Source organism: Monodelphis domestica, chromosome 6 (assembly GCF_027887165.1).
Source record: "Monodelphis domestica isolate mMonDom1 chromosome 6, mMonDom1.pri, whole genome shotgun sequence".
In the NCBI taxonomy this organism is placed as follows: Eukaryota; Metazoa; Chordata; class Mammalia; order Didelphimorphia; family Didelphidae; genus Monodelphis; species Monodelphis domestica.
In genome coordinates, this window is record NC_077232.1 from 211,873,100 (window position 1) to 211,888,252 (window position 15,153).

At 39.6% G+C, this 15,153-nt stretch overlaps 2 protein-coding genes across 3 annotated transcripts in view; one reads left to right on the forward strand and one right to left on the reverse strand.

Moving 5' to 3' along the window:
- The window catches only part of LOC100031005 (kynurenine/alpha-aminoadipate aminotransferase, mitochondrial-like), a 59,208-nt gene extending 58,969 nt beyond the window's left edge, over positions 1-239 (reverse strand). Inside the window, exon 1 of the mRNA XM_056802905.1 lies at positions 107-239. The gene's annotated coding sequence lies outside the window, so the exon portion shown is untranslated. The remainder of the gene's footprint in view (positions 1-106) is intronic.
- LOC100014733 (phosphoglycerate kinase 1-like) lies at positions 72-14,933 on the forward strand. 2 transcript variants are annotated; one of them, XM_056802910.1, is made up of 3 exons: positions 81-210; positions 7,841-7,987; positions 12,952-14,933. In XM_056802910.1, the coding sequence occupies exon 3, from the start codon at positions 13,078-13,080 to the stop codon at positions 14,329-14,331; it is 1,254 nt and encodes a 417-aa protein (XP_056658888.1). In that variant the 5' UTR covers positions 81-210; positions 7,841-7,987; positions 12,952-13,077; the 3' UTR covers positions 14,332-14,933. The 2 variants fall into 2 exon arrangements, with proteins under 2 accessions (XP_056658887.1, XP_056658888.1); XM_056802909.1 differs by lacking the exon at positions 7,841-7,987 and having other exon boundaries at positions 72-210.
- The last annotated feature ends 220 nt before the right edge of the window (positions 14,934-15,153 follow it).

Sequence of the window (15,153 nt, forward strand, 5' to 3'; positions counted from 1 at the left end):
CCTTCTTCAACCCAGATCAGCTCCGAGCGACAGGGGCGCCTCTCGTTTAGAGTGAGCTTGTAGGCCGAGCGGAATGTGATCGAAAAGTTAGAAAAATAGCCGTTACCTCTTCCCAGGAGCTCGCAGCCAGCAAAGGTCCTTCCCTTCCGAGGGGAAGAGAATTTCAACGCGGGATTCGGCAGCCTCCTTGCGGCCCGGAAGACCGAATAAGTAGACGGCTCCCGGGAGGCTGGGAGGGGAGGGAAAGGAAGGCATTTCCAGGGGAGAGTCGGGGACGCTTTGTGATCCTTTCCTGCCATCTGCTGGTCGGGCTTGAGAACTGCACACCCGGCAATTAATTCATTTCGATTCTAGTAACTAGCTAGAGCTTTGTGCCTACCGTGCCCAAAGCCGGGGGAAAGTGTTCAGGACGCCAAATTTAAAAAAAAAAAAAAAGAAAGAAAAACGTGTCCCTATCCGACCGGGTTGACTTTCTCCTGGAGAGGAGGGTGGGGTTCAACAGGTCCACCGTGGCGGCAACAAGTATGCATCGAGCGCCTACTATAAGGCCGACACTATGTAATAAATACTTTCCAGTGTGTGTGTGTGTGTGTGTGTGTGTGTGTGTGTGTGTGTGTGTGTGTGTGTGTGTGTGTGTGTGTGTGTGTGTGTGTGTGTGTGTGTGAGAGAGAGAGAGAGAGATCAAACAGGTGTGTGTGTGTGTGTGTGTGTGTGTGTGTGTGTGATCAAACAGGTCCACATAGGAAGCAACAAGCTCCAGTGTGTGTGTGTGTGTGTGTGTGTGTGTGTGTGTGTGTGTGTGTGTGTGTGTGTGTGTGATCAAACAGGTCCACATAGGAAGCAACAAGCTTGTAATGTGCTTACTTTGGAGCAGGTGCTGATCATATAGACAAGTAAATATAAAAGAATTACAACTATCTGGTATATCAGAAGGTGACAAGTTGTGTTTTGAAGAAAGATAGGGAGAGCTTCTAAGAGTTGAAGGCTTCTTACACATTACTCTTCCCACTCATATCCCACTCTTTATGGGTTTTTCTTGGCAAAGATCCTGGAGTGGTTTGCCATTTCATTCTCCAGCTCATTTTACAGATGAGGAAACAGAGGCAAACAGGGTTAAGTGACTCGTCTAGGGTCACAGCTAGGAAATGTGGGAGGCTAGATTTGAATTCAGACCATCTAGCTGTTTCTAGCCATCTAGTATACAGCTAGTATACAGCTATACTAGACTATTTGCTGTTCTTCACACACAGTTTGCCATATCTCCCTATCTGTGCCTTTTCATTGGCTGAACCCTCTGTTTGCAATGGCCTTCCTCTTCATCTCTGCCCCTTAGAATCCCTGCCTTCTTTAGAGACTCCAGCTAAATGGATACCTTTTGCAGGGGGCATTTCATAGTCTACCCCCAGCTGCTAATGCCTTCCTCTTTAAGGTTATCTTACAATATATTTTGCACATACCAATTTATTTATATCTTGTCTATCTGAAACCCTCATTCCCTATTTAGATGTAAGCTCCTTGAAGACAGGGATAGGTAGTTTTTGATTTTTGATTGCATCCGATCTTAAGATATTGCCTAGGAAATAATGCTTATCAATAGATGCTATTTGAATGATTCATAGTCAAACTCGTAGAAAAATCTGTCTAAATTCATGACTTCCATTTCTTTATTTTTCATTTTTCAACCCCATGCCACCTAGTTTTTTACAAAAAGTTCTGGAATTACTGATATACTTTAAAAATAATTTTATTGATATCTTTTGTTTTTACATCAAATTTATTTTCCAATTTGTCCCTTCCCCTCCCTAACACAACTGGAGAGGACTCCCTTCTAATAAAGAAAGAGAAAATATGACAATTCAGCAGAGCTAGCCTATACTTTGGCCAAGTCTGACTGTATCTGAAGTGTTCTTCATCCATAATCCCTCATCTCTTCAAAGAAGGGAGCAAAACACGTTCTCACATCCTTTTCAAATTCAAGCATGGTCATTATATTTACATAGTGTTCAGATTTGATTATTTTATTCTTGTTCTTTCTTTTTACATTATTGTAGTCATGATGTACCTTGTTTTTCTTATTCTACTGACTTCATTGTGTACCAGTAACAAAGCCTTACTATACAATTCTCTGTCCTAATAGCCACCATTTCTAAAAGCCCAGTGATATTCTGTTACAGTCATGTTCTATGTGTTCAGCCATTCTCCAATCAATAGGCATTACTTTGTTTGTAGTTCTTTGCTGTTAAAAGAAAATGCTGCTATAAATATTTTGGAGCATATCAGTCCTTTTTGTATTTGACCTCCTTTTGGTAAGTGCATAGCAGTGGGATCTTTGGGTCAGGGTATGGAGGTTTTAGTCATCTCTTTATAATTCCAAATTGCTTTCCAGAGTGATTGGCTTAATTCACAGTTTCACCAAGGTTATCAGTAAGTCTGTCTTTCTATAACTTACTAACTCATGACCCTGTAATTCCCAAATCTAATGGCCTTTTATTTTGTCCTCATCTTTCTCGAGTTCTTGGCAATATTTGATAACTAACCACTCTCTCTTCCTGGTTACGATCACCTTTTTTGTTTCTTCTCCTACCTATATCTGGTTGTCCCTACTCATTGAACTTTGGTGGATCATCTTCCATGTCCAAAAGAATATAAGCTCAAAGAGGGCACAGGCTGTTTCATCTTTGCCTATATCCTTTGAATCTACTGAACCATGAGTGACCTGAGAGGCTCAACTCTATCCAATGTCTCTAATGAGTAATGGATAGTACTTCTAGTTCCAGAACTTCAGTTCTAACAGTTGAAATTCATTCCCATCTTTTCTGTAAAATTATTCCTGATCTTGGGTAGCTAGGTGGCTTAGTGGATAGAGAACCAGCCTTAGAGATGGGAGTTTTGGGTTCAAGTTTGGCCTCAGTAATTTCCTAGCTATGTGACCCTGGGAAAGTCATTTAACCCCAGTTGCCTAGCCCTTACCTTTCTCCTGCTTTGGAACTAATTCTTAGTATTGATTCTTTTCTTTATTTTTTCCCTCTTAGGTTTCATTAAAATTATTTAAACATTTTATTTAATAGAATTTATTCCCAGATATCTCTTCTCTCCCTGTCCCAAAGAAGATATTGTTGTAGGAAAACACACACACACACACACACACACACACACACACACACACACACACACAGAAATTTATAACAGAGTCTTGCCCCAAGAATAGTAGGCTCAAACTGTTCAATCCAGAAGTAAGGAACAATTTTATTTGAAGAAGAAGAGGTTTTTAAGATAGTATAATAGCCCAGACTGGTAAAATTACCTCAGGGCTGGCAGAGTAGCCTTGGGGGTGATGGAATAGCCCCTGGGCTGGTGGAATAGCAGTTATGGAGCTGTTAGAATAGCAGCTCTCTTGTGTAGATCAGGGTTTGCATATTTATTGAGGGTTTGAGGGCTTGTTGCTTCCTGGTCCAGGGGAATCTTTACCTTTTTCCCAGAATAGCCCACCCCTGGGTGTTTGGGAACCCCAAAAGATGAGCATAGAGAAGAAGGGTTCGAATTCAGATGGAGGTGTGTTTTGGGGTTTGACATGTCATAGGTGAACTTAGAGATGGGGGGGGGGCATTCCCCTGGACTGCCAGACTTAGTGCGCATGTTCCATGTTTCCCCCATTGTCATACCTTGCCATTATTTGTCAATGTGGGAAAGTTCTTCTTGCTGAAATGCTTTCATCAAAGATGGGAACGTGGCAGGGGAGATATAGTTCAGTAGACAACCACTGTGGGTAATTAATAATGCCTAATAGTTCAGAACTAAGATAAATATAGAACAATATGAAAAATTAACAATATAGAACAGCACAAGGCTGATTGATGTTCAGTACAGAACATCACAGATACAGTACAGGTCATTAGCAATACAGAATGGTCTATTTTTTATTTTATTTTATTTATCTATCTATTTAATTATTTTTGGCTTGAGCTATAATAGTTTAAATCAACAACCACCATATCATTTATAATTTTCATATATTTTAGTCAAACCCTTAATTTTAATTCCTTACACTTGTAATAAATAGAATTTCCAACTTTATCTCTCCAACTTGCCATCTTGTAAGCATGGTAATGTTCCACAGTGGTACTGGGTAAAGTATCATTTTTGGATTAATGGAAATCCATCAGTGCTACTTGACAAAATGATCAAAGTATGAGGTCTACTGATGGCATATCAACAAAGTGTCTTTGTTTAATCCAGGTTGGCATAGAGAGACATAGAGAGAGGTTTGCTGACACTGTGGTCAGGGTCCAGGGAGGAACATGTAAACATGCAGAACCCTATTGCCTAGAGTTATGATTACTAGCTGTGTATTTCCCAGCATTTTGATTTCTACTACTGGTCCTGCCTTTTCTTCTTTCACTATTTCCTTCTACACCAATGTTTGTTTTTAATCAGTCCCCCTAGTTCCCACCCTTATTTTACTTTCCTTTCTGCCCCCCTCTCTTCCTATCCCCCCCCATTTTCCCTATAGTCTTTCTAAAACTACCCCCCCACCCTCTCCTTCCCTTATACTGCTTCCCTCCCCACCAGTCTGTTTGTTACCCTTCTACTCCCCATATAAGGCACAAATCTATTCTCTGCCCCAATGGATTGGATTGTTCTTCTCTCTTTGGGTCAATTTCAATGCACGTAAGAGTTGAGTATTTCCTATCTCCAACCTCTTTACCCTTCTTCCAGTGTATTAAAGTTCTCCCCCCTCCCGCCATGAGCTTCTTTGTGACATATAATTTTATCCCCATTTGTTTCTTTTTCTATTTCTTTTAGTATTAACCTCTTTCTTTTAGCTCTAGTTGTATATATATGTATATGTATTTATGCATGCATATATCTATATACCTATTTGTGTCTTGTCCTTTCATCCTATACAGTTTGTCAGTGTTCCCTCTAAGTGTAATTCTTCTAGCTGCCCAGGTGATAACAACAGTTTTTAAGAGTTACCAATGACCTCTTTTCTTATAGGGATACATAACATTTTAACTTATTGAGTCTCTTTAAAAAAAAAAAAAGGTTTTTTTCATTTGTTTTGTTTTGTTTTTCTTTTCCCCCTCTTTTAAAAATTACCTTTTGATGATTCTCTTGAGTTCTGTGCTTGGGCATCAAATTTTCTGTTCAGGTCTGGTCTTTACGAATGCTTGGAATTCTTCTATTTTGTTGAATGACCATACTTTCCCCTGTAAGAATATAGTCAGTTTTGATGGGTAGTTGATTCTTGGTTGTAGACCGAGTTCCCTTGCTTTCTGGAATATCATACTCCATGCCTTTCGGTCCTTCAGTGTGGATGCAGCCAGATCCTGTGTTATCCTTACTGTGGTTCCATGGTATATGAATGACTTCTTGGCAGCTTGTAATATCTTTTTTTTGGTCTGATAGTTCTTGAGTTTGGCTATAACATTTCTGGGTGTTGTTAGTTGGGGATTAAGAACAGGAGGTGATCTGTGGATTCTTTCAGTCTCCACTTTTCCCTCTTGTTCCAGAATATTGGGGCAGTTTTCTTGAATAATTTCCTGGAGTATTATGTCTAGGCTTTTTCTTTTGTCATGGTCTTCTGGTAGACCAATGATTCTTAAATTATCTCTCCTCGAATGATTTTCGAAATCCTCTGTTTTGTGAATGAGATGCTTCATATTTTCCTCAATTTCCTCATTCTTTTGATTTTGTTTTATAGTGTCCTGCTGCCTTGTGAGGTCACTTGATTCTAGTTGTATTCTGGTTCTTAAAGACTGGATTTCATCCCTGGCTTTTTGGTCATCCTTCTCCTTCTGGTCTGATTTTCTTTGGAGGTCATCTTTCATTCTTTTTACCTCATCTCTCATCTCCTTTGCCTCATCTTTCATCTTCTTTGCCTCATCTTTCATCTCCTTTGCCTTGTTTTCAAGCTGGTTGATTTTGGTTTTCAAGACACTTTTCTGTTTCCAGATGACTTATCTTCATTTTTAAATTCTTGTCCCAATTGTGTTCAGCCTCTCTTAATTGTGTTTTGAATTGCATTTTGAGTTCTTCCAAAACTTGTGTCCAATTCCCTGGGATTTCTGCTTTATTACTTGCCTCCTCCTGTGTATTGTTTGTTCGATTTGTTGCCTGTGCAGAAGCTGTCAATTGTAATTTCTTTCTTGTTTTTCTGTTGTTTGTTCATATTTACCCATTCTTTTCTCCCCGTATTTGTCTGTGCTCTTGCTCCTCTCATTTTTTTGGTTTTGGGGCTTTCTGTCAGTCTCCCCTCTTGGAGCACTCAGTGCTCTCTGGGGGAGGAGTGTTGGAGTTTGCCCTTCCCTGTCCTCTGGAGGCTTTTGATTGGATTAAAGTCCAGCAGTCACTGAGGGAGGGGTGTTGCAGGCTAGGCTTCCCTGAGTTCTGAAGACTTTTGATGGGATTAAGTTCAGCTGGGTTGGGCTAGGTGTTCTCTGAGGCCAAAAACTTAGTGGAAGGCTGGAGCAGTATGGAAGATCTCCATGGCTCTGACCAGGCTGCCAGCTCCCTCTCCAGCTCCTTCCCCGCAATTTGTGCTTGACGCTCCAAGCTTTGCACTGCCCTGCCGGCAAGGTACACCCTCTAGATCAGTGCCTTTGCCCGCCCAGAGGGTCCCGCTGCTGCTGGAAGCCCAGTGCTCTAGGTGGGGGGAGGGGGGTTGGGTCCTGGGACTTTCCTTCTGCCTTCCCCTTAAATCTGAGTGTTCTCAGATTCCAGATTTTGGGGAGGGGCGTACCTTTTGAATTGAGTCCGGCAGGAGGGTTTCTTGGCTCTGTCTTATTGTTAGGTTTGATTTTCAGTCCCCTAGGAGCATTCAGTTTGTGATCGGTAAGGAAGGGTATTCAGAGGTCTGAACTTCTGCTCCTTCTATGTGGCCATCTTGACTCCACCTCCCTCTATTTTTTATTTAGAGTCTATTTTTTAGTTTCTTTTTTTTTTAGTTCATTCTCTAAATGTAGATATTCATAAATTACTCTTCAAATATTAATTCTGTAGCTGTATATAATGTTCATTTGGTCCTCAGTTCTGTATAGTTGGAAATTCTCGAACCCCTAAAGCTACATTACCCCAAATTCTTTTCTGTATTACCTAGAATACTTTTTCCTTTTTCCTGTGCCTCCACTTTTGTGTGGTCACATTATTGTTTTATAAGTTCTGTGGCTTCTCCCTCTTCCTCTCTTCTCTCATTACCAGGCTGGGTTTAGGTAGTTCTTTTACTTTAGTTATTACTAATAAAACTTTTAAAAATATAATACTTAGTCTTTTGCATATTAATTTTATTACTTCATATAGAGCTTTCTAAGTTTTAAAAAAATAATTTGCTCATTGTATTATATGCAGTAATATTCCATCACAATGATATGCCATGCTTTGTCTTGATTCTAAGGCAGAAGGTGGGTTTAAAAAAAAAAGGAAATAAAATTATTCTTGATATGTGTCACACTTGAACTCCTAGAAGTCAATCCAATACCTAGTGGAAGAGTGAACCATTTTTTCCTCCTTCAGCTTGACATTATAACCTCATTCAATCACATAGAAAATCCTTCCTTTCCTTTCCTTTCCTTTCCTTTCCTTTCCTTTCCTTTCCTTTCCTTTCCTTTCCTTTCCTTTCCTTTCCTTTCCTTTCCTTTCCTTTCCTTTCCTTTCCTTTCCTTTCCTTTCCTTTCCTTTCCTTTCCTTTCCTTTCCTTTCCTTTCCTTTCCCTCCCCTTTCTTCCCTCAACTTCCCTTTCCTCTCCTTCCCTTCCCTTTCTTTCTTTTCTCTTCCCTTGTTTCTTTTTCTTCTTTTATACTGGAGATAATAAAGAGCCACTGGGATTTATTTATTTATTTAGACCTGCATTTTTGGAAAATCACCTTGACAACTTAGTGAAAGATGCATTAAAGTAGGAAGACACTTGATTTGGGAGATCAGTAGAAAGGAAGAAGAAAATAAACATTATAAATATCACCTCATTTGATCCTCACAACAACCTTGTGAGGTAGGTACCATTATTGTGCCCATTTTACAGATGAGAAGGTAAGTGATTTGCTATTAAGTGTTTGAGGTCAAATTTGATGTCCTGCCTTTCTGATTCCAGGCACAATGTACCTATCCACTGTACTACCTCGCTGCCTTCATATAGTCTGGAAAAGAGTTTATGAGGACTGGTAAAAGGGTGTGAATCGTATGAGTGGAGAGAAAGGACAAGTAGGAGAGTTGTTCTGAAAGTAAAAATTACAAGATTTGGCAATAGATCAGATATGTGGGGTGAGTGAGGAATCAAGGATTATATTGAGGCTATGAGATTGGATCACTATGAACATGATGTCTTCCACAGAAATAGAAACATTGGGAAGAAACAGTGGTGTGCTGGTAAATGGTTAACAATCAACTCTGAAAAAAAATGCACACAGGATATATTTTTGAGTTTAAACTGCATTATTAACTTTTTCTCCATCACTTTCTTAAGTCTAGACAACCAATAAAATGATCTATCAATCTCTGACTTGCAGTATTTGCCAATATCTGAGGTGTAAATACTTCCATACTGAAAATTTAACAATCAGATTTGGCTCCAGAAAAATTCTGAAAAGGGGAAGTTTTTTTCTGGGGGTGGGGAGAAGATAATAAGTTTGAGACTCTTGTCTTAAGGGGATTTATCACTTCTGTCTGAATCTAGTCTCATCAGGCTGCTCAAGGATACTTACTAAACAGGTAATTTCTTTGAGAGGATGGGAAGAAGTGGTGCTAAGAGTCTGCCTTTAGAAATGCAAGAAAGTGAAAGTGGTAGTTTGCCCCAGAAAAGCAATCTGCAAGTGTTGTTTATATTTCTATCTTGTTTCCTTTCTGAAATTGCTTATATGCTTACTGTTGACTCTTTTTCTCACTCTCCTCTCTGTCTCTCACATTCATTCATTCATTGTAGACAAAGAACTAGAAATTGAAGGGATGCTCATCAATTGGGGATTGGCTAAACAAGTTATCATATGTGACTGTGATGGCATACTATTGCTCCATAAGAAATGACAGTTAATTTTAGAAAAACATGGAAAGCTAGATCTCCATAAAGTTATGAAGAGTGAAACCAGCAGAACCAAGAGAACATTATATACAACAACAGAAAGATTGTTTGAAGAATGACTTTTGCATATCCACCTCCCATGAAAGAACTGATAAATAGAAACAAGCAAGACACAATTTTATATATACAAATATCTTTTTGTTAGATGATGCTTTCTCCAATGCAGTGAGGGGAGAGAATGTAGGAGATACCTGGGAATTTTAATATAACAAAGAAAAATTATTTAAAAAAGAGAATTATAGAAAGTTAGAAGAATCAAAGAATGGAAACTTTAAAAATGTTTATTTTATTCTTGTTACATTTGAGTTGCAAGCTGTTTCTTTCCCTCCAAGTTCTGTATTAGAGAAGGGCACTATTTCACAAATATTTCACACATTAAAATATATAAACAGATTAAAATACATATATGTATATATGCATATGTATGTGTGTATATATGAAACTATACTATCCATAATTCCATATATCAGTTCTTTCTCTAGAGGTGAACAGCATCTACCTTCATAGGTTCCTTGTAATGATTTGAATATTCATATAACTCAGAATATCTTAGTTATTTATACAGCAATGGAATCATTAAAAACCTAAAAAAAATTAATGAATGGGAAAGTCCATCATAGCATGGGGGGAATGGGTTGAATTTTGCCTCTCTAAAGTTATGTTCTGCAAGCTTTGGCAGGTCCACACTGATTAAATATAGTCTTAGTGATATATATTTGTGGAAATATAGTCCTAGTGCTATATATTAGTGGTCTGATGACCAGACAAGCCAAGCACAGAGGAACTCATTACTTAGGCAATGTATTTTTAGCCACAGTCAGTCAAGGAGACGCTCTTAATATAGAAAAAGTTTTGATCTGCATATATGGAGGGAGGCTGCGCATTCAGGAAATCACAGATCCTTGAAGTCCAGAAATTCAGCATATTAAAGGACAAATTGTGAAATTTAAGCCACAAACCAGTTGTTTCTGTCCCTTACTTAGTAGATAATTAAATTGGCTGTGACTTGCATTTTCTGTTTTGTCAGCATTTTGTTTCTAGACTCCACTGGAGGTTAGATAAATATGCAAATTAAATACATGCAGTACCCAAGTATGGAAACAGCTCAGGCACTTGACAAACTGAGACATTAGAAAGCATTTCTTTACCACATGAAAATCTGGTCTCGTATCCTGCCTTGTTTTCATAAATCAAATAAATGTTTAGAGTACTTAGAAAGGTAAGATCCAGCCAATTGATTAGAAGAGATTTTTCAAATGTTCCATTTTATTGGCTTGATATAAGTTACTTACTAAAATGATCTGTTTGGAAATGGGGTTGTTTTCTGCTCTGATGAAGGCATTTTCTGATATATAGAGGAATTTCCAGGCCTTCATTAGATAAAAACCTTAAAACTTATTTCTTACTAGTGGCTAAATGGAGAGGGAGAAATTAAGGGAAATTTATCAATGAACAGAATTCTTTAATACTTTAGGATTAAAGAAAAAAACACTCTCCAGAGGCTTCAAATTATCTTATCAGGTTTATTATACAGTCCTCCCCTTCATTCATTTTAAGTTTCAGTCAAATTAGCCTTCTTGCTATTTGTCACATATGACATTCTATTTTCCCTCTTTTTGTACAGACTGTACCTATGCCTGGAATTCACTTTCTCTTCACCTCTGCCCTTTAGAATTCCCAGTTTCCCTGGGAAAACATTTTTATAACAAAACTCTGACAAAGGTTTAATTTACCAAATATATGAGGAACTAAGTAAAATTTACAAAAAATCAAGCCATTCCCCAATCGACAAATGGTCAAGGGACATGAATAGGCAGTTTTCACAAGATGAAATAAAAACTATCAATAAGCACATGAAAAAGTGTTCTAAATCCTTCCTGATTAGAGAAATGCAAATTAAAACAACACTGAGGTACCACTTTATACCTATCAGACCGGTCAATATGGCAGCAAAGGAAAGTGTTAAAGTTTGGGGGGGGGGGGGATGTGGCAAAATCGGGACATTAATGCATTGCTGGTGGAGTTGGGAATTGTTCCAAGCATTCTGGAGGGTAACTTGGAACTATGCCCAAAGGGCACTAAAAGACTGTATGCCCTTTGATCCAGCCATAGTGCTGTTTGGTTTTGTAATAGGAAAAGGATAGAGATAGAATAAGATTTAAGAGAAGTGGAAGGCTGTCTTTAAGACACATACTAGGAACTTAGGGGCAGGATTTTAGCAGGCAGAAGGTAGTGGAGGAACAGTTTGGAAGTGACAACTGCTAGAGTAGTGACTTCCTGTAGGAGGTTGGGCTCTTCCTGTCCTGAAGGGAGGAAGAAAGGCAGCTTGTCAGAGCTTAGCTACCTCAACCTGACTGTGGAGAAAGAGAAACTCCTAAACTGTCTTTGGAAGAACTCTGGTTAACTGGGAAACATCTAGAAAAGGATCTGACCATATCTGCTGTGCTTTCCAGAAGGTTTTTATCTAAAAATCCCATCAGATCAACTTTGACATTTTACCTCAGGGTCAGACCCCCTAGGGTGGACTTAGCCATTTGAGAGCAATCATAATGGGTTTTGGAGACAGCTGTTGAACTAAATCAAACCAACTATTGAGGATCGTAGATAGGTAGCTTAGTCAGCTTTTGGGGAACATCTAGATAGAAATAGGAAACTGGTATGTTAGCTGGAAGACTCAAAGGCTCCCTCTTGCAAGGGACATAGAGGGTTTTGGGGTGAATAGCTAGATCCCTTAGAGTTAGGGATTCCTTGTTCTGATCCTCAGTTTGTATTCCATCATAATAAAAGAGATACTGATTTTATATATCAATTGTCTCCAAGGCATTTGCACAACTGGTCCAGTGAGAGAAAGTGATTCTGCTTCATTCTCACTAACCAGAGGTTACAATACCCAGAAATCATGACTGGGTATTCAGGGAGATCTCTGAGTGGAAACCACTCTACTCTGGGTCTCTCCTTATTTTATACTCTTTTTTAGTCTGTACCTGTATTATTGAAAATCTGTTACCCTAAAAAAAAGAACTACATTTCCCAAAAGACCATTGACTTTGTGTCATTACGAACTTCCTGTAGACAGAAAATATAATGCAAGGATAGGGAAAGTCCCACCTCTTCTGGGGCTTGCAGCCAGCAGTGATGGTGGTGAGTGGGGATTTTAAAAATGGTTAACCAGCCATGGGCACATGGTTTTTATTTTGTACCCTCTTTATTCCTTGATTTCTAATGATCACTTAATAAATCCCTTAAAATAGATTTTTTTATTATTGAAATGGAAATTATGGAAATATTATTATGGAAATAAATGGAAATTATGGAAATATTATGGAAATATTTAGTACTGATTCTAAGATAGAAGGTAAGGACATTAAAAATAGTGACAACAAAACCCCTTTCAAATGCCATTTCTTAAACCAGTCCTTTCCTGATCTTCTCCCCTCTCATTTCTTACCTCTCTCGATTTTTGTGTACACACAAACACATTCATACATACATACATCTATACATTCACACACAGGGAAGCTAGTGGCACAGTGCACAGAGTGCAGGATTTGGAATTAGGAAGACCTGAGTTGAAATGCAACCTTACACACTAACTGGGTGATCAAGGACAAGTCACTTCACCCTTTTTACCTCCGTTTCTTCCTCTGTCAAATGACCTGCAGAAGGAAATGGCAAATCACACTAGTATTTCTCCAAAAAAAACCCCAAAAACCCAAATAGGGTCACAAAGAGTTGAACATGATGGAAACAACTGAAAACATAAAACACACAAATGTAAATGCATATATGTGTATACATATACTATATTTTTAGTTATATATGTGTGTATACATATAAATATATATGTGGTTTATATTAATATGTACATATATTGTTCCTAGCTCAGGCAGCCCGAGCTCCAGTCGCCACCACTGCCACCATCACAGCAGCAGCAGCAGCAGCAGCAGCAGCATCCTCATCCACATCCGCATTTTTAGCTGCCACACCGTGCTGTCCTCGTTGCCAACATGTCCCTTTCCAACAAACTGACCTTGGACAAGATGGACCTGAAAGGGAAAAGGGTCATTATGAGGGTGGATTTTAATGTTCCCATGAAGAACAAAGAGATAACCAACAATCAGAGAATCAAAGCTGCTCTTCCTAGCATCAACTACTGTTTGGATAATGGAGCCAAGTCTGTTGTTCTCATGAGCCACTTGGGCCGGCCAGATGGTATCCCCATGCCTGAAAAATACTCTTTGGAGCCAGTGGCTATGGAGCTCAAATCCTTGCTGGGCAAAGATGTGCTGTTTCTGAAGGACTGCGTGGGTCCAGAAGTGGAGAAAGCCTGTGCTGACCCACCTAATGGTTTCATCATTTTGCTGGAGAATCTCCGCTTCCATGTAGAAGAAGAAGGGAAAGGCAAAGATGCTTCTGGGAACAAGATCAAAGCAGATCCAGCCAATGTAGAAGCCTTCCAAGCTTCCCTCTCCAAGCTGGGGGATATCTATGTCAATGATGCTTTTGGTACTGCTCACCGTGCCCACAGTTCCATGGTGGGAGTGAATCTGCCCCAGAAAGCAAGTGGTTTCCTCATGAAAAAGGAGCTGACTTATTTTGCCAAGGCCCTGGAGAGCCCAGAGAGACCCTTCTTAGCCATCTTGGGTGGAGCTAAAGTGGCGGACAAGATCCAGCTGATCAACAATATGCTAGACAAAGTCAATGAGATGATTATTGGTGGTGGGATGGGTTTCACCTTCCTCAAGGTGCTCAACAATATGGAGATTGGAACTTCTCTTTTTGATGAAGAGGGGGCCAAGATTGTCAAAGACCTGATGGCCAAGGCAGAGAAGAATGGTGTCAAGATCACCTTGCCTGTTGACTTTGTCACAGCAGACAAGTTTGATGAGAATGCCAAGACTGGCCAAGCCACCTTGGCCTCCGGCATCCCTGCTGGATGGATGGGTTTGGACTGTGGCCCTGAGAGCAGCAAGAAGTATGCAGAAGCTGTGGCCCGGGCCAAACAGATTGTTTGGAATGGACCTGTTGGAGTATTTGAGTGGGAATCTTTTGCACGGGGAACCAAAGAGCTAATGAACAATGTGGTGGAGGCCACCAGCAGGGGCTGCATCACTATCATAGGCGGTGGGGATACTGCCACTTGCTGTGCCAAATGGAACACTGAAGACAAAGTCAGCCATGTGAGCACTGGGGGTGGTGCCAGTCTGGAGCTGCTGGAGGGCAAAATCCTTCCTGGGGTGGCTGCCCTTAGCAATATCTAAAGGTTAGCATTTTCCTGTCTGCTGGTTCCTGCATACAACCCATCAAACTTGACCCAGCAGTGCTTCCTGAACCTCTCTCCTTGGCATTAGGCAAGTGTCTCCCTCAAGACTCAACCAGGGGCCAGAAGATGGGGCAATAAGAGCCCCAGAAGCAACTCAACTCCTTGTTTCCTGGGTGTGCCTGTTGCCAAATCTCACTTGAACTTCCTTAGTATATCTAAACTATTGTGATCTGCAGATCACAATATATACATATATTTATATTTTGCCTTTAGAAAGAAAAAGGCTAAAGCCACTGTTAGCCATACTCTCTTGAAATAGTTTGTTTTATTCAGCTTTGTCAGCAGCTGTTTTTGTCATTACCTGCACACAGTATGGAAACAAGAAGAAACTCCAGTTGTTGGGGAGGGGGCGGGGGAAGGTTAACCTGTTAAGTAAACATTTCATAAAAGTGCCAGCTCAAAAAAAATATGTACATATATTGTCTGACTAAATAGAATGAAAGAAAACTTGAGTATGGAGCATTTTTTCTTTATATCCATCCAAAGTACTAGTGCCTGGCACACAGTAAGCACTTAATAAAGGCTTGTTAATTGATTGAATATATAGTGTTGATCAATCAAATTGTAATGGAAAATTTAACAATAATGTGTAATAGTTAAAGGAATTGTAGGGATTGAAGAAGTACAGGGATAAGGAAGGTTTTGTAACAGGGAATGGAGGAGTTGAAGGGATTGAGGGAATATGGATGCTGGTGAGGTAAAAGGAGAGAGATACCCCCTGCTGAGAGGCTATCTTTGAAAAATGGGGTTCCCGAGAAAT

Coding starts and splice junctions, on each gene's coding strand:
- LOC100014733 (XM_056802909.1), top strand. CDS start 13,078: ATGTCCCTTTCCAACAAACTGACCTTGGACAAGATGGACCTGAAAGGG.